We start from the raw sequence: 18,434 nt of genomic DNA on the forward strand, positions 1-18,434 counted from the left end.
TTGTTGCTCTTTTCTGAACTCTCTTCAGTTCAAGGACATCCTTCCCAATGATTGGTTTTCTTTGTTACACAGTATATATTTATATATAGTAAAATGCTTTTTTCTATTTTTACCACTTCCCACCTGGCCTATGGTAAAATGACAGCTGGGCGGGAGCACTAACTTCCTGGGTAAACGTCATATGATGTCCTCCAGATGCGCACCCTAGGAAGCTCTCAGTGGCGCGATATTTCTCCCTCTGTGTCCAATGGACCCCGTGCTGGACCAGTCGTTGTACTGAGCTGGCCCCAGTATTAAGTGATCGCTGTAACCAATCACAGCGGTCACATGTCAGTATTACACAATGGATTTCATTCATAGCGATTCATTGTGTATTATTGTGATCTCTGTGATTGGTTACAGTGATCACATGGTACAGGGGCTAATCATAGATCACAACAGTACACAAAAGCACATGAATGGATGCCATTCACAAAAGTAATTTCTTATGATAGTGATTAGATCATCACTGCAATAAGCAATCATTATGAAAAAATAAAATCATGATCACCTCCCCAAAGTAGTAAAGTGTCACTATGGAGACACTGTACTGCTCTGGTCACAGTATGTAAATAAAAAGAAAAAAGAAAAAATTTCCCTGATCACAGCCACACCAGTCATCTGATAATGCTATACTGCTCTGGTTACAATTTTTTTTTTTGTATAAATTGTAAAGAACAAACACATTTTAATTAATTTCTTTATTTTCCAAAATGTGACAAAAAAATTACAACTTCAAAAAACTCACAATGCCTCTTACTAAATACTTTGGACTGTCTGCTTACAAAAAGGGTTAATATGGTGGAGTATTTGTACTACCCTGGCATTTTAGGGCTTCAAGCAAGAAATGAGATCAGCCGTCAGGACATCAAGCTTGATCAATTTAAAAAAAAAAAAAAATATATATATATATATATATATATATATATATATATATATATATATATATATACTGTATATGAATATATGTATGTATATGCATATATATATATATATATATATATATATATATATATATATAAAAGAATTTTTAGACTTTATACATTTTACATATTCGCATAGACTAAACAATATTGGGAATGATATTTGGGATATTTTTTTACCAAAGAAATGTAGCAAAACACATTTGGCCTAAATGTATGAAGAAAGATTGTCTACTTGAAAATTCCTATAACAGAAATGAAGAAATGTGTTTTTTTTTTTTTTTTACTTTTGGTATGTTTTGTTTATATAGCAAAAAAACAAACAAAAAAAAGTGGTAATTTAATTCCAAAAAAGAAGGCTATGAATTTTCATTCATAGTGTGACTGTTTAAAGCTGAAAATTGACCTAGGCAGGAAGGGGGTGAAAGTGTCCGGTATTTATGTGGTTAAGGTAGGGCTCCAGTCAAAAATTTTGTTTTGAGCAGAGTGTGAAAGTGGTAAATCTTGAGGTAAATGGTGTGATTTTAGCAAAACTTAGTTCACTGCAAAATGATTAATGTGAATTTTTGGTGAATACGTTTTTTGTTTTTTTTCCCTGTATTATTAAATCCCTTATTTAATTATTTAATCCCTTAAACCCCCTAGCGGTAATCCCGAGTCTGGCTCGGATTAGGAATTTTCTGATAGAAGCGGTAACCCCGAGCCAGACTTGGGATCGCTTCGCTGGATGCGGGGAGGACACAGGGAGAGTTACTTACCTTGTCCCCTGGATCCAGCGATGTCCTCCGCGCTGTGTGATCGAGCTGTCCTCCGCTCGATTCACAGTGCCGAATGCCGCCGAGCTCCATTCCCTGCGACGTTACGGCGCACGGGCGCGGAGAACGGCGGCAAATTCAAAAAAGTAAAAATACACAAAACACACACAGCACTGTAATCTTACAGATTACAGTGCTGTATTAAAAAATACACACCCCCTTTGTCCCTAGTGGTCTGTGCAATGACCTGCATGCACTTTTATATTATAAATACTGTTTTTTCTGCCTGGAATTTGGAGATTGTCCATAGCAACCAAAAAGTGGCCCTTTTTCAGTGTTTTTGGATTTGATTACATTATTGAATAATTTTTAGTATGCTTTATTATATTATAAACTTTATCATACCCGGGATGTCTGCTAGACTCTGGTTTGAACAGATTTAAGAGAGTTATTCCTAAGAATTACAGGACTACAAAATAAAACGCCAAATTCCCATGCAAAATAATTGTACCGCTTTCAGCACCTAAAACCGGACTGAATCATACCGCCAGGGAGGTTAATAATTTTGAATTTTCAAAAATTAAAAATATAAATAAATAAATAAAGCACCTTAGTTTCATATTACTCATTGATTTTAATGCACTGACCAATGTTGTCTAAAATGGTATAACTGTCAGCAAAGTGAAAACAATCCGCTTCTCTCTTCCATAGTTAGAACATCAGCCGTATTTTTTTGCTGTTCCTGTCTCAAAGACATAAGAGAAATTGATAAGAAATCTCACCAAAGTGAAGGGAAATTATACATTTGACAGCTGTCACCAGAATAGCAGCCCCATAGTGAGATATCTTCCTAACTTCATGCTCTCATAAACAAATCACTTTTCTTCCAGGGCAGGGAGTTTAAACGCCTCCAAAGAGGACACAGACAGCATTAAAAGCCTGACATATGTTCTAAATCCTCCCCACTTTACCAAAAACTAGAAATGTTGCACTTAAAAATGTTGGAATAGTTTGTGGTAGAGAAGGTCATGGGGATACCTGTTAATCATTCATACTCAGGTGAACCCTGGTGCAGACTCTCCTTTCTGTGCTGCACCAAGTCCACAGAGTCTGGGTGTACTTCTGCTGGCTGTATTAGCAGATCTCTAGAGCTGCCAACAGTCACTAATGCTGCATCCTCCTCCCAGGGCACTCTGCGCTCACATAGTGGTGCTCTCCCAAGGAAAGGCTTTGTAGAGTCATCAGGGCCTGAAGGTGTCATCTTGTGAGTCAGTTTGCCATGCTCAGTACACACAGCCACCAATGTGCCAATGGCTCCAGTCCAGAATACCTCAAAGCACTTCTTTGTCATGACCTGCAGCCCTGTATCCACTGTTGCCTCCTTCTAGTGGGAAGATGTAAAGTGTGGCTGAGCCACCCTATCTGCTGCATTGTGAAGAGCATATATGTTTACTACACCACAACTGTGGTATGCACATGAACTCAAGTGCAATAACACACTCCTCTTTTTCTCTGCCATCTGGTACTGTTCAAACCAACAGGGCGGACACAACGCCACAGGCAGTCTCGTGCCATATCCTGCCAAATATACCAAGTGTAAGGGATCTAGATTGAAGAGCAATTGGCACCAAGCTGTCCGAAGTCCCACCCCACTTCTTTCTGGGATATGGCAACCACATATCTGGCTTTTAGGGATGACTCCACCATCTTGTGTCACATTCTCCCACCCAGAGGGTGTAAATAAAAGAATGTCCACTCCAATAGTGTTTTAATACTGCATCTGTTCAGCTCTTCTCTTACGCACCCCCATCAGAGCATCACAACATATCCAGGTTACTGACAGAGTCTTGAAGAAAACTAGTAGAATGAAAGCAACATTCTGATAGTAGTTCCAAGTTAGTGCAGTACACTAGTTTCAGCTATCTTCCCATCCAAATTATAAACTGCTTTCAGCTATCGTCCCACTCTTTCCTAATAAGCCCACCATTCAGCTCACCATAGAGGTTCTCAGTTCTGGTCCTCAAGGCCACCGACCTGCAATTGAAGGTCAGGGGTGGCAAGGTGTCCCCATTTGCTCCTTACATATTGTACAACTGTTCCAGTGGTAGTACTGCCCATCCAGTGCATCACTACAGACGGGGCAACACTTAAAGGGGCAATAACATCTGGCAACAAGCTTGTTTAGTTAAGCTCTAAAATGAAAGCTAAACACTGATTGGATTCCTTGCACAGCTACTCCAGATTCTGGCTGCTCTAGTCTTAGTAAATTCTCCTTTATGTATTTTGGAGCTGCCAATCAACAGTCTGTAAAGCAAGCTTTTACAGAAGCTAATAGTTATGGAATCATGGTGAACTCTTTAAGAATTTTAATGAAACATGTAAAATGTTTTTTTTTAATTTATAAAAAAATATTTATTTTATGAACAATGTGTTTTGCATTTCTTTTAAACTGGTGCCAACAGTTCTTCTAAGACATTCTTTGTAGTCCCATTATCTTAATAAACCTCTATGAAGCTCTTGTTAGGAAAAGCAATATTTCATGACCACAAAATTCAGTTTTTTTTCTTGCTATTATCCCCAAGGAGAGCCAAACCACAGATCCCCAGAAGCCTGCCTTTATAAAGGCATACACCAGCAAATCGGAAGAATACAGCTCTGATAACTTAAATGGCAAACTGACACAGTATGTGAATTCCTTAATATGACATATTCTGTTTTTCTCTTTTCTTTTACCTTTTATTATCCATAACAGATTATTTAACTTAACACAAAAGTTAATATATACACAAAAGTCTCAGTTGCGGGTTTTTAATTGCGTTATGTAGTACAACTGGGGCTTCTCCATTTTGTGTCATGTTATCATTCTGGTCCATTGTGGCTCTTTGTATTTAACTTGGTATTATAAGGTTTCAACAATATTTCTACAGAAAGAACTCTGAATGTTATTAGCAGATTTCTTGTTCTTTAAATAAAAGATTCTGTAATTATTATGTATTATAGATGTCTAAAAAAAGCAATACAGCTACTCCTTTTTTTTTTCTATTTTGTGAGCATGGAATTGCTTTGTTCAACCAATAATAGTATTGTCTGTCCAGACATTTATTCAGCAAGCTTGATAAATAGTTTGGATATTGTACAACAAAGCATTTCTGTAATGTGTGATTAAGAGTGCATATATTAGACAGAGACGGGCAGACCTGTTTATATTTTTTGTACAAAATAATTTATCATAAACCCTATCAATTTTCTCTGCTTATAAATCATTAGTGAGCCATATAAGGTCTTTCATGGTACTGTATATAATCATATGATCATTTTGAAGTTCATGAATAGACATCTGAAAATATCAATAGTCTGTGCAATTGTAACTTATAAATGCCATTGTCATTAAACAGATGTGCAGCCAACAGTTGTACCATGAAATCATAGAATAGCAAAAATCCAGCATTCCAAAATTGAAAATCGATAATTTACTGAAACTCCAGAGACCAGTGTTTCGGGGGACACAAAGGAAAAAGTGGAGACATAAACCACATATAAATACACTGCATATAAATATTATCCTACAACTAAGTTTACCTGGTGTTGCCAATGAATCAGTCAAGCAGCTATGCCTATTCCAGGTTTCCCATAAACAAGCAAGCTAGTCCTTGGTAAAGAATTGGAGATAAACATACCAGTAAACAGGCCCCATATGAAAATATCAGTCATTTGATAAAAGAAGGCAAAAAAAAAATCAAATCTGCTGATCGTTTTTTTACTGCAGTGTTCATCTTCAAAAATATTTACGACAAATAATGTCTGCACAACCTTTAGCTTTAGATTTTATTTGTGAGATCAACAAATAATTGAAGCAATTATATAAATTAAAACCTAACTAAATATCCCATTTCACAAATAATCAGCTAGGGGTTACCCTCACAGAACATTGGTAAATTCTGTTGGTTGGACTAATCGCAACTGCAAAAATCAAAATCTGTGTGGCAGCGTTGGACAAATGGACATGCAATATTAAATTAAGGCTATCGGTACAAAGAACTTGGTGGTAATGCTGACATTTTGTTTTGCATTCTTCATTATTTCAAAGGTTTTCTTGGCCTTCATCATAGCTGACTGATCATGCACCAATAATTTAGTGACACTCAAGACTAAGGTGTCACTAGATTATTGGTGCATGATCAGTCAGCTATGACAAAATCATGCTACTACAACCTTATGTTAATGGGAGGTAAACTGTTAAATATAATGAGCACAGCAGTCCTCAGTCTGCATTAAGATACAAAAGGTTGAATTTTCAAATGATTATTGGGCATACCTGTGTGGCCTAAGGTGACTTTGGAATATGGGTTCTCTTTGTGATGTTGAAATATACATATTTGAGCATACATATTTCTAATTATATTGTATGTATCTATTGTATCAGATCCATCCAAATGGCAGACACTTGGGGGTTGATTTACTAAAGGCAAATAGACTGTTCTCTTTGCAAGTGCTGTTGCACTCATTTTCCCCAGAGTTTAGTGAATGTGATGAATCTCAGCTGATTTTCATCATCCAATCACGGTGAAGTGAAAATGCTGTTTTTTTTTTTATTCTCCTTGCATCTGATTGGGTATTCTTTACAAAGTAAAGCTTGACGACATTCACTGAGCTCTGGGAAAAATAATTGCAACTGCACTTGCAAAGCGCAGTCTATTTGTGTTCAGTAAATCAATCCCATTGCATCTATGAGTTTAGACAATTAAAAACAAAGTAAAGGATTACTGAATGAGTACTATGGGTCACTACGCTTGGCAAGTTGTTTTCTTGCCTTGTTAAAGAATATTTTTGGCCCAAAACCTATATTACGGTGAAGATATTTGCCAGCACACCATGGAATGAAACAAATAGCATCAAAATGGGTGATTTATTGCATGATCACAACGCTAGGATAGTGCAACGTTTTGGAGCCGCGCAGGGCCCCTTCATTAGGCATGTCATGATCATCACATACCTGACGAAGGGGCCCTGTGTGGCTCTGAAACTTTGCACTATCCTTGCGTTGTGATCATGCAATAAATCACCCGTTTGGACGCTATTTGTGTCGTTCCATGGTGTGCTAGTAAATATCTTCACCATGACTTGAACCAGTATCCAGCTGGTTGTTGCTGCAGCACGCAAATCTGAAAGCACATCCAGGAACGTGTGTGATGGGAATATGAAGTACAAACCTATATTACAACCCCTGTCAGGTTTGTATTTTTGTCTGTGTCCCCAGTCCTCAGGGTTCTGTTTAAAATTGTCCACCTGGACAGAAAGTTATAAAAATTTCCAACATTTACAGGTGTCACTAGAATGGAAATAGATAAAAGCCTACCTAATGGGATTACCAATTCCAGTGACAGCTGTCTTTTTTGGGATCACTTTTGCAGGAAAGTGATAGGAAATCATCCCAGTGGAACACAGACAACAAGAATAAAATAAACAACAGACAGGATTTTAGAATTCCTTCTCTATCCAATAATAAAGGGCTGAGAAAAAAAAAAAAAAAAAAAAAAAAAAATATATATATATATATATACACAGTATATACTGTATTTAAGCATAAATAAGTCTGACTGTTTATTTGAATATTATGTAGACTCCTATTGGACATGGTTCTTATTTCAGCATAGTGGGTATTAAACATGCTGCAATCTATGTTTTATCTTCTTAGGATTAGCTAAACCCATGGGGCTTGTAGAAGGACCTGGTGGCCTTGGACAAGGTGGGATGGCTGCCACACTGAGAGATGACAGCCATGAAACAGAAACAAAATATGAGGAATATGGTTATAATGCCCAGCTCAGTGATCGAATCTCTCTGGACAGATCAATTCCAGATTACAGACCCAAAAAGTAAGTCATTTAAAACTGTAATATTGAACTTTGATAGTAATTGATTGATGCTATTCACAAGCAGGGTTATTTTTCTTATGTTTTTCCTCTAAAGTTTAAACTGTTCATTGTGTTTTTCAAGCTGGATTCTTACTAAAATACTGGAAATATTAACATGTTTTTAAAAGTTTATGAAAGGAATAATACACATTGTTGTATTGGAATAAAAATGAAAATTGGCAGAATTAGAACATTTTTGTGATGATCAGCATTTTACAAGTGCCAAGCACATAAAAAAAATAGCTGTCAAGCATGTACTGCAGGTTTTGGTTCTGGTAATTGTAGATTTGTCTCACCTCAGAGAAAACAAGAATGATCAGCTGAAATGATCCAATATGTCAGATCAATCTTTCCCCCAACATTAAATGAGGCTGTCCTGTGTGGACCTTAATACTTCATACATGTTCATAGACATGCTCACTAAAGATCAGTGAAAAATACATTTCTACACTGTTAAGCCTTCCTCTCCCCACCAAAGATTACATTTATGGATTTTGATCAAATGTTTTTCCTACACCAGGGACTATTACTAAAAATTCTTCCTTTAGCTTGTTCAGATCCGTGCTATAGCCAAATGATGGCTACAGAGCGGATCTGCTTTTCCCCGGAGGCCATTAATAGACGTCCTCCCCTTTGCACCCTGGCCACACCCCCTGAAAGGTGTGCACGTGGTGCGGGCTGTGATCACCCGAGTCAATGAGACCCAGATGGTTACAGAAAGGAGTAAGGGGTTGATTCTAACCCCTTACCACGTGATCAGCTGTCTGCCAATGACAGCTGATCACGTGATGAAAACAGAAGATCAGTAATCTTTTTTTTTTCTCTTCTCACGCTGACAGCAAGAAAAAAAAGCCGATCAACGGCTTTTGTTGAAGGGACATCACTCCCAAAGATTTAGAGGTGAAGCCGCCTCATATGTGCCCACCAGTACTGCCTGCCAGTGCCACAAATCAGTGCCCACAGTGCTAACCAGTCAGTGCCCACCAGTACATAAGTGCCAGCAATCAGTGCCATCTATCAATGCCCATGAGTGCCACTTATGAAATGCCCACCAGTGGTGCCAATCAGTGCCTCATCAGTGCCATCTAGTAGTGCTGCCTATCAGTGTCACCTACCAGTGTCGATCAGTGCCCATCACTGCCACCCATCAGTGCCCATCAGTGCCAGCTATCAGTGCCACCTATTAGTACCCTTCAGTGCCACCTATCAATGCGCCCATCAGTGCCACCCATCAGTGCAGCCCATCAGTGCCACCTCTCAGTGCCCACCAATGCCACCTATCAGTGCCCACCAGTGCCACCTCATCAGTGCCCACCAGTCCTGCCTAATAGTGCCCATCACTGCTGCCTTATCAGTGCCCATCAGTGTCCCCTTATCAGTGCCCACCAATGCAGCCCATCGGTGACCATCAGTGCAGCCTATCAGTGCCTATCAGTGCCCATCAGTGTAGCCTCATCAGCGTACATCAATGAAGGAGACAAATTACCTGTTTTCAAAATTTATTAACAAAATATAAAACGGTTTTGTATTTTTTTTTCAAACAATTTGGTCTTTTTTAATTAGTTTAATAAAAAATAAAAAACCCATGTATGACCATGCAGTTGTCATTCAAAGAGTGCTAAAAGCTGAAAATTGGTCTTGGCAGGAGGAGGGTTTAGGTGCCCATTAAGCAAGTAGTTAAATTTATATGCCAAAATGACTGGATCATAAAGCATCCTAGGAGGATGTTTATTCCTGCACTCCGAGGTGTGCTCACACTGTTGATTATAGGGGTTTAAATGTACCCACAAAATGTGATTCAGCGAAAGTGCTAAAATGCAAACTTCTCCATTCCCACACCTGGGTAGGGTTAATATGCAAGTACATGTACCTTAATGATCCCTAAGAATGTAGCAGGTAGGCTACCATTTGCTTATTAGTACTACTATTCAAATATTTAAGCGCTAAAACAAGGATAAAGATGAAACACATTCAACATTTCTGGGTGTGCATGATTTACCAGCCAGCTAGTATAGGCAGCTGGGGCTGTATGCAGAAAAACTGCTCCTGAACACAGCCTCAGCATATATAAACAACAATAGCTGAGACAGTGATCAGGAGCATTTCTCCTACACACAGCCTCAGGCAAAGTGAAATGACAGCTGAGGCTGTGTTTTGAGAGTGGTTCATCATCACAATCTCAGCTTTTTTTGTTTCATTTTGCTGAGGCTGTGTTTGTGAGAAGTCCTCCTGTGCACAGCCTCTGCAGTCAATTACCAGTCTCCTAAGCCCTTGTACAAACGGTCGTACATTCCGACAACAAAATCCGTCGGATTTTGTTCGACGGATTTTGTCTGAAACTGGTGTTGCATACACACGGTCGGACAAAGTTGTCGGAAAATCTGATCGTTCGTAACGTGATGACGTTATTTCATTACGACTGGACTACGTTCAGGCTAGTAGCCAATAGCTTTGGTCTAGGAATTTGATCTAAGCATGTGTGGCACTTCGGAATTCTCTACAAACAATCAGACAAAGTCTGATCGGATCATGTTGTCGGAAAATTTTATAGCCCAGCTCTAAAACTTTGTCCGTCAGATATTCTGACGGAAACAGTCCGATGGAGCCCACACATGGTCGGATTATCCGACAACACGGTCCGATCGGACATTTTACGTTGGAATGTCCGACCGTGTGTACAAGGGCTTATGGTTGGGGGAAACACGATGGAGGGCACCCATCAGTGACTAATTTTTTTTCTACTGCTTATAACTCTGCAATACGTTAATAATGTATTTGTTAATAATACATAAATATCTGCCCAGAGGAAGTATTAGGATGTACAAATAAAAATTATATTTATAAATAAAATATGACCTATGGCTTAGTGACAGTATCTCTGACCAGTTGAAAGTCTCATATGAACTACACTAAATTATTCTGCATGTCTGTAGTGAAAAGAAGAAACTTTTGTAATAATAAAAGAAGATTCCATAATTCTTGTTTTAGACTTTATTAACAAAGAATTAACATTAAATCAAAACCAAATCTTCTGTCTGTTCTCAGGAAACAATTAGCTGATTCTGTGAATGAGCATTAGTCCAAGTTTAGAGCCATAGGTGTGCTCAACCCATTGCATTAGGGTGTGCACCCCAAAGCTCAAACAACATGTGTGTGTGTCAATATATATGGCCCTGGCACACTGATCTCCCTGCTGGCACAGTAAAAGGGGAGTGGCAGATCCAGTAGGAGGGTGATCTTTCCCATCTCCCCGCTGCTACACAAAGCAATAATGGTAATGTGCACTAGGTGATTAGGGTGTGCCCAGGCACTCCCGACATACCCTGTGTGCACACCTATGTTTGTAGCATATGATACATTAGGAAGTTCCAGTTAGGCCTAAAGTTCCTGTATTACTACTGTAATGGGGTTTCAGTGAGAGGGTGGCAGGATAGAAAGTAATATACCCCCCGGGTATGGGTACAACCTTTGCTTCTGACAGTCCTAGAGGTAATGAACATTTTTTTTGTGATTTCAATAAAATAAAAAGAAGCAGAAAAATATTAATCCAGATGCTTTTGATTGGGATCAATAGGTAATTGAACTTTGTGGGGCCTTTGTATGTCATTATTTAAACAGCTGTTTTATTTACATTTGCAACTTTTGTCTATTTGAAGATTTTATTAAACTGGCAAAAAAATTTGTTTAAAAAAAGACTGTATGCATAGATACAATTAAAGAAGTCAAAAGTTGCAGAAATAGGTTCAGCTCTGAGGTTTGTAGTCTGGTAGTACCCCCATGATATTAGGGAATATTGTTTCTAAAGCCTGAAGGTTTTTTACCTCAATACAGTCTCTGGGTACACACAGGCTGAATTCTGACGGCCGGCTTTTGTCGAAGGAACATGCTGGAAAACCAGCATCCAATCAGTGCTCACAGCCAATGGCTGCAAGCGCTGATCAGTGTGTTCTGGAGGGTAGGCAGTCAGAATACATGGGCACAGTGGGGGAGATCGCCGCACTAACATTGCTTGTGTTAGTACGGCTATCTGTCATTTTTTTTTCCAGCAGCCGTGTACCAGCCTTAATGGTAAAAAAAAACTTCAGTATGCATCCCTCAAAATCCCCCTTTTAGTTACCTGAGACAATTTGATCCAGCACTGTGCATGAGAAAAGAAGCTCTTTTGGCTCTCTCTCCCTCCTCATAGGCTCAGACACAGCAGCGGGAGGCATTGCTATGGGGGAAGGCATTCTGTACAACCATGCCCCCAGACTAGTAATTTCCTGCTTCTGTAAATGGCTGACTTATTTTCTAAGATGTCTGCACTAAGATACAAATAACATTTTAGGTATCTCCTACAATAAGCATTTCATTTTTGGTGAGATTCTCTCTAAAGCTTCTCTATTAAAGAGATGCAGACACTGAAACTTTCCTCATTTGAATACTGGAAGTGCAGTAGGTAGTTATAATGAGCACAGGCTCTCCCATTTAAGAATCGGTCTGGAAAGGACACAGTGCAACATGCAGCAGTTTATTATGATTCCAGTTTTTATTGCTTTTAGCCATTTAGTCAATGGAAGGTGCAGGATAGCAATATAAGATGTTCAAACCCTTTCATGCACTATTATGGAAAGATTTTTCACCGTGTTTTGTCCTGACAAGAAGTAAGAGAAGATCTACCCTCACTTCTTGTCAAATGGCAATACAATCCTAGTAAAATGCTAGTTTCTAACCCCCTTCTCCCACTCTAAAGCAAAATAAAAAGTTTGCCTGGATTTGAGCTTTAACAGTGGATATGCTTGTGTTAGCAATTGCTATTTCTTTAGAACATTGATCGGTATGATATAAAAGGGATACATTTTTCTTTTAGACCTTCAAAATGTGTACAACATAATAAATCAATTTTCGGCCTGTGCAACAGTTTGTTCATGAGAGTGAATGTGTTTCAGTGTTAATGTGTGTCAGCGTGTGCCTGAATATGTTTACAAGTCAACATAATACTTCTGTTCAATAGGGTTATAAAAATAGTACATGAAACCATATGGCTTGTGAGTTCTTCTACACCTACTGTATTTTATCTCATGAAACAAAGTTAAAATCACTTCTGCCATGAATGATATACAGGAGCACATGTCTAATTGTTAACCCTTTCAAAGATGTGCTTGTGTATGAGGTGTTATAAAATCATCTCCTTTAATATTTACTAGCTTATCTTGCAATGAACCCAACTTATGCCATGTACACAAGACCAGACTTTCCGGCAGACTAGGTCCAAAGAGATTAGTCCGTTGGACATTCCAATCGCGTGTGGGCTAATTAAATCGTTTAAAAAAAAATTAAATCAGACGAACCTATAGATAAAACATGTTTCAAATCTATCCGACAGACTCAATTCCGACGGACTAAAATCGGGAAAACCGTTTGTCTGTGTGCTGGTCCGATGGACCAAATACGACACAAGGGCAGCTATTGGCTACTGGCTTTTGAACTTCCTTATCTAGTCCTGTTTATGCCATCACGTTCAAAACGAACGGACTTACGAATGGACTTAGTCTGATCATGTGTGGCCAAGTTCGTTCGTTCGGAAAGCCCGTAGTCTACCGGAAAGTCCGGTCTTGTGTACGCGGCATTAGATTGAAGCTGAAGAAGAGCAGTGTGAGAGGATTTTGTCCTGGGGCAATTTACAGGGTTCTAGAATGAGCAGCCATCGTATTTCATCTGGTGATATTTCCTTCACAGATATGGGTCATGTCTTTCTCCAGGGCCTGTCCACAGTGTAACATATCTGCTGCCAATAGCACCGTTGTTGTCTGCAGCCTCTGTCTGCTGCATATCAGTACCAGCCGTTTGGTTACCACATGCTTCAGGAAAAACATGACTCAATGGGGGCAGCAATTTAAAGTGGAGTTCCACCCAAAAGTGGAACTTCTGTTCAAAGTGGAACTTCTCTCCCCTTCCAGTGCCACAATTTTCACCTTTCGGGGGGCAAGGGGCAGGTATCCTGTTCCCACTTCCAGGAGTCCGGGCCGCGGCCCGTGACATCACCACGGGGCTCCCTCCTTCTCCTCCTCTCCCTGTCAGTAGGAGGGAGGAGTGGGGCCTTGCGCATGTGCAGTAGGGTTGCTGGTGTGAAGCCATAAGGCTACACTGCCAGGTACCCTTGCCTGCAATGGCGGCGGCAGCACCCGACAGCTGATGAAAACATCAGCTGCGTTGCCGACATTGCTGGACTCCAGGACAGGTAAGTGTCCTATTGTTAAAAGCCAGCAGCTGCAGTATGTGTACTGCTTTAATGAGATCATTCAGCATTAAAAGGCCCACACTTCTCCTCACTTTCTCTATCTCACCTCCCCCCGCCTCCATAAAATTTGTCCTTTGCATTTGTTACAATGTCTACAGTCTCCACTGAAAGGAGGGGTTTCAAAGGCTTATGATATGCTAAATCAAGCAGGAAGAGGGTACGGGGATGTCATCGGTAATAGGTATTTGTGTTTGTCATTCTGCAGAGGATCCACTAATAACAGCATGCCATCAACTAGGGCAAGCTCTAGAAAATCGGGTTATTTTCATCATGTCAATGGCTCGTCATTCAAGATCCATGCATCATTTTGCCACTTCTTGAAGAGGAGATCAAAATGGTGAGCCAGGATGAGGTGGGCATAAGTGATACAATCCCTTTTATGTTTTTTCTGGAGCATACACTCCAATGAGTGGCGGTGCGTCCAAAAGGGCACACAGGCGCCGCCCCCTCTCTCCAGCCACCCCCTCTATGACCAATGGATAGATTCATGCATTGCATGAATCTAACCATGGCCAATGCTGCCACTCCCTATTCAGGCGCCCAGTCCTCTTTCCGAGCGCCTGAATTACAGAGGCAGGGGGTGTTTTTGAAGCACCTGATTATAAATAATTTGCTGTCCTAACACTGAACCACCACCTGAATTACAGCAGCAGTGGGTGTTTTTGAAGCACCTGATTATGAATAATTTGCTTTCCTAACACTGAACCAACTCTCCGCCAGTCAGGTGCTTGGATCTGTTACCCTTCACCTTATTGGCTGAAACAACAGGCGCTGTGATTGGATTCCTATCAGGGGGCCAATCGCCTATCGGTGAGGCAAGGAGAAGACATGGAGGACATGGAGCAGCATGGAGGACACCGCTCTCCGCCGTCCCCTGCTGCCCCACCGAGAGTGGGGGGGTCACAGTGGCAGCATTCAATGGGCACAGTGGCAGAATTTGATGCCACAGTGGGGGCATTTGATGGGCGCAGTGGGAGCATTTGATGGCACAGTGGCAGCATTTGATGGGCACAGCGGAAGCATTTGATGAGCACAGTGGCAGCATTTAATGAGCACAGTGACAGCATTTGATGGCACAGTGGCAGCATTTGATGGGCACAGTGGCAGCATTTGATGGGCACAGTGGCTGCGTTTGATGGGCACAGTGGCTGCATTTGATGGGAACAGTGGCAGCAATTGATGGGGACAGTGGCGGCATTTTATGGCACAGTGGCTGCGTTTGATGGACACAGTGGTTGCGTTTGATGGGCACAGTGACAGCAATTGATGGGCACAGTGGCTGCATTTGATGGCACAATGGCTGTGTTTGATGGGCACAGTAAGGCTGAAATTGTTTTTTTTTATTAATTTTTCAGTTTGTTTGTGCCCCCCAAAAAATTTTGAGCACCAGCCGCCACTGCACTTCATGGCCTGATAAGCTGGAAATTGTACAGCACAGCAGCAAGAGAAAGGGCAGGACAAATGTGCTCTCTTCGGACCTGCAGGATACTTTGCCTACTGCCTCAATCGTTGTGAGGCAGCAGGAGGCAGAATAGAAATATGAGAAGAAGGTGAAGAGATTGGGGTGCTGGCGATGGGGAGACTCTAATGTTTATTTCATGATAAAACCTACCTTGTCTCTCCCTCTTACATCAAAGCCCTAGCAAGCGCCTTACAGATAATAGACTACATTTTTTACTGCAAGATAAACCTTGCTTGTCATTTTCTATGTGCGGCCTTTTCAAGTGCTTGTGTACTTTTCTGATGCTAGCCAATTTCTACCAAACACATACCTGAAGTCTATATTTTTTATATTTTGCTAACAATCGGGCATACAGGAATTGGAGGGGGTTGTGGGGGAAATGTGGGGTTGCAGTTTTGAATTTTTTGTTTACTCTATTTTGAAATTGTATTAAAATTTTAGCATAATGTATGGAACTGTGAAAAATACCGTATATACTCGAGTATAGGCCGACCCGAATATAAGCCGAGGCCCCCAATTTACCCCCAAAAAACTGGAAAAAATTATTGACTCGTGTATAAGCCGAGGGTGAGACATGCCTGTCCATCCCTGTGTGTCCGTCCATCCCTGTGGGTCCATCCATCCCTGTGTGTGTGTCCATGCATCCGTGTGTGTGTGTGTGTGTGTCCATGCATCTGTGTGTGTGTGTGTGTGTGTGTGTGTGTGTGTGTGTGTGTGTGTCCGTGCAGCCTACCTGTGTCCAGCCTGCCTGTGTCCGTCCAGCCTGCGTCCCGTCCAGCCTGCGTCCCGTCCAGCCTGCGTCCCGTCCCGGCCCGGCCCGGCCCGGCCCGTCCCGGCCCGGCCCGTCCCGTCCCGAGCCGAGCCTCCGTCCTTCAGCTCTTCGTCGGCGGCCATTCTAGGATTCAAAAGCCGCGCCTCCGTCGGTGATAGGCGGAACACTCAATTTCCCACTGACTGCTGTTCCGCCTATCGGATGTCCGTGATAGGCGGAACACTCAATTTCCCAGCAGCCTGTGTTCCGCCTATCACGGGCATCGTCTCATCCTCGTCCGTAGTACGAGGATGAGACGATGCCCGTGATAGGCGGAACACAGGCTGCTGGGAAATTCAGTGTTCCGCCTATCACAGGCGAAGGCGGAGCCGGAGGCGCGGCTTTTGAATTCTAGAATGGCCGCTGTCTGTCTGCTCGACACGCTGATCGAGCGGGCAGACAGCGATGACTCGAGTATAAGCCGAGGGGGGCACTTTCAGCCTCAAAAAAGAGGCTGAAAATCTCGGCTTATACTCGAGTATATACGGTAAGCTTTTTTAGCTATAGCTTTTAGATTTATTGTGGCAGCTACTTCCAGCAATCAATTAAGGACAATTACCACTTGATGAAAAAAATCATATGTCTCAGCCAAAATTACCTAAAAACTTTTATAAAGTTAAATTGAATTAGATTGGGATGCTGCTGTTGTATTTGAGCACATGAACGTGAACACACATGAACACATCCAAAATGTGTGATGCCAAAATACAGTTAATCATATCTGTGAAAATCAAACTGTTCCGTAACAACACATACAGCTTAAAGACACCTACCAAGCATGCCATTTATCCACTTTAGCTCTCACATATATACACTCCCAGTGGACTAGTACTATTGTTAAATTTCTGCTATGTGACAGTACCAGGACTTGGGCTGGCCCTTTAAGGCTGAGCAAAACAATAACAGTGATTGGCCAGCTCTTTGCAGCCTATGCTCAAAGCACCTATCACACACACCTCCAGTGCTCATGATAGTGAATGCTATCTGGTGTGCACTTGCTTTACCTGGCTTGTATTTGTTGTGTGGATTACTATGTCTGACCCAGCTTGCTCTCACCTTGCTCTCTCCATTGCTATTCTGTACTGTTTTGGACTCTGATCTACTCATATATGATACAACTCATCTACTGTAGAGTAGTCTTCTGCCTGACCCTCCTTTGTTATCAGACTCTCTGTTGCTTTTTGGCCTACTCTGCTCTGCTCCATCTACATTCTAGTCCTTGCTGCCCCGATGTCATCTGCGGTGGTGTAACACAAGTACCAGCCAGTCTGCTCTGCCTACGGTCCTATGCAGATAAACAGAACAGTGGTGAAAGGCACCACTAGGTGTCTTAGACCTAGCATAATATCATCATCAATTCCATGTTATAAATACAGGGATACCCCACTTTTAAGTACACAATAGGGTTTATTTACTAAAGCTGGAACGTGAAAAACCAGGCTCACTTCTGCATAAAAACCAATGAACTTCTAACCCTAGCTCGTTTAATTACACTTTGGTAATAAAACCTGGAAGCTCATTGCTTTCTATGCAGAAGTGAGCCTGATTTCGCACTTTCCAGCTTTAGTAAATAAACCCCATTGTGTACTTAAAAGTGGGGTTTGCCTGTAGTCTGTAAATGAATCAAATGTCCATGAACAAGTAGCATTTATAAAGTCTCTGTGGAGTATTCTGGGTCCGCACACAAGGGCAAGCTTTAGGCAGGAGCAAGAGCAGGAAGCCAAGATGGCGCTGGAACACATAGCATGGTCAGCGGCGCATGCGTTTTGACATAACCAGAGGAAGAAGTTGCAACGTGTTTCTGAGTCTGCACTATGCCGGTCCTAGGCATGCGTACTCCTTCATCAGGTTCTGCCTACGATCCTACCCATGGAATGTGTTTTCTTGAACTGTCTGCACTCCTGAACTGTTTTGCTGTCACCTATTTCCCTGACCTGATTGTATGGACCTGTTTATTCTGCAACAACTCTGTCATTAGTTAATAAAACAAAGTAATACATACTGCATAATAAAACATGCCTTTCTTTTTGTGATATTGCAAAAATGATTGTATTTTTCTGCAATATACTTTGATCAGTGTTGATTAAAACATAGCGCAGATAAAAACAATAAACTATATTCTACAGTTTACCCTTTAAAAAAGACACTAAATATATAATTATGGTACAAAGCAGTGCAATGATATCTACAAATGAAGTAAATGTGGGCTTTTTTTTTTTCACGTAATGAAAAGTAATGAATAAAATGAA

The 18,434-nt window shown here is 41.0% G+C and overlaps 1 protein-coding gene across 1 annotated transcript in view; it reads left to right on the forward strand.

Annotated features, from left to right (window-relative positions):
* Nucleotides 1-18,434, forward strand: part of GALNT9 (polypeptide N-acetylgalactosaminyltransferase 9) — a 415,119-nt gene that overhangs the window by 44,387 nt on the left and 352,298 nt on the right. The window contains exon 2 of the mRNA XM_077461741.1: nt 7,413-7,593. Within this exon, the coding sequence (XP_077317867.1) occupies nt 7,413-7,593 (181 nt within the window). The remainder of the gene's footprint in view (nt 1-7,412; nt 7,594-18,434) is intronic.

This window comes from Lithobates pipiens, unplaced genomic scaffold, assembly GCF_037356315.1.
Source record: "Lithobates pipiens isolate NorthernLeopardFrog02 unplaced genomic scaffold, aLitPip1_a1.2 Scaffold_3, whole genome shotgun sequence".
Classification (NCBI taxonomy): domain Eukaryota; kingdom Metazoa; phylum Chordata; class Amphibia; order Anura; family Ranidae; genus Lithobates; species Lithobates pipiens.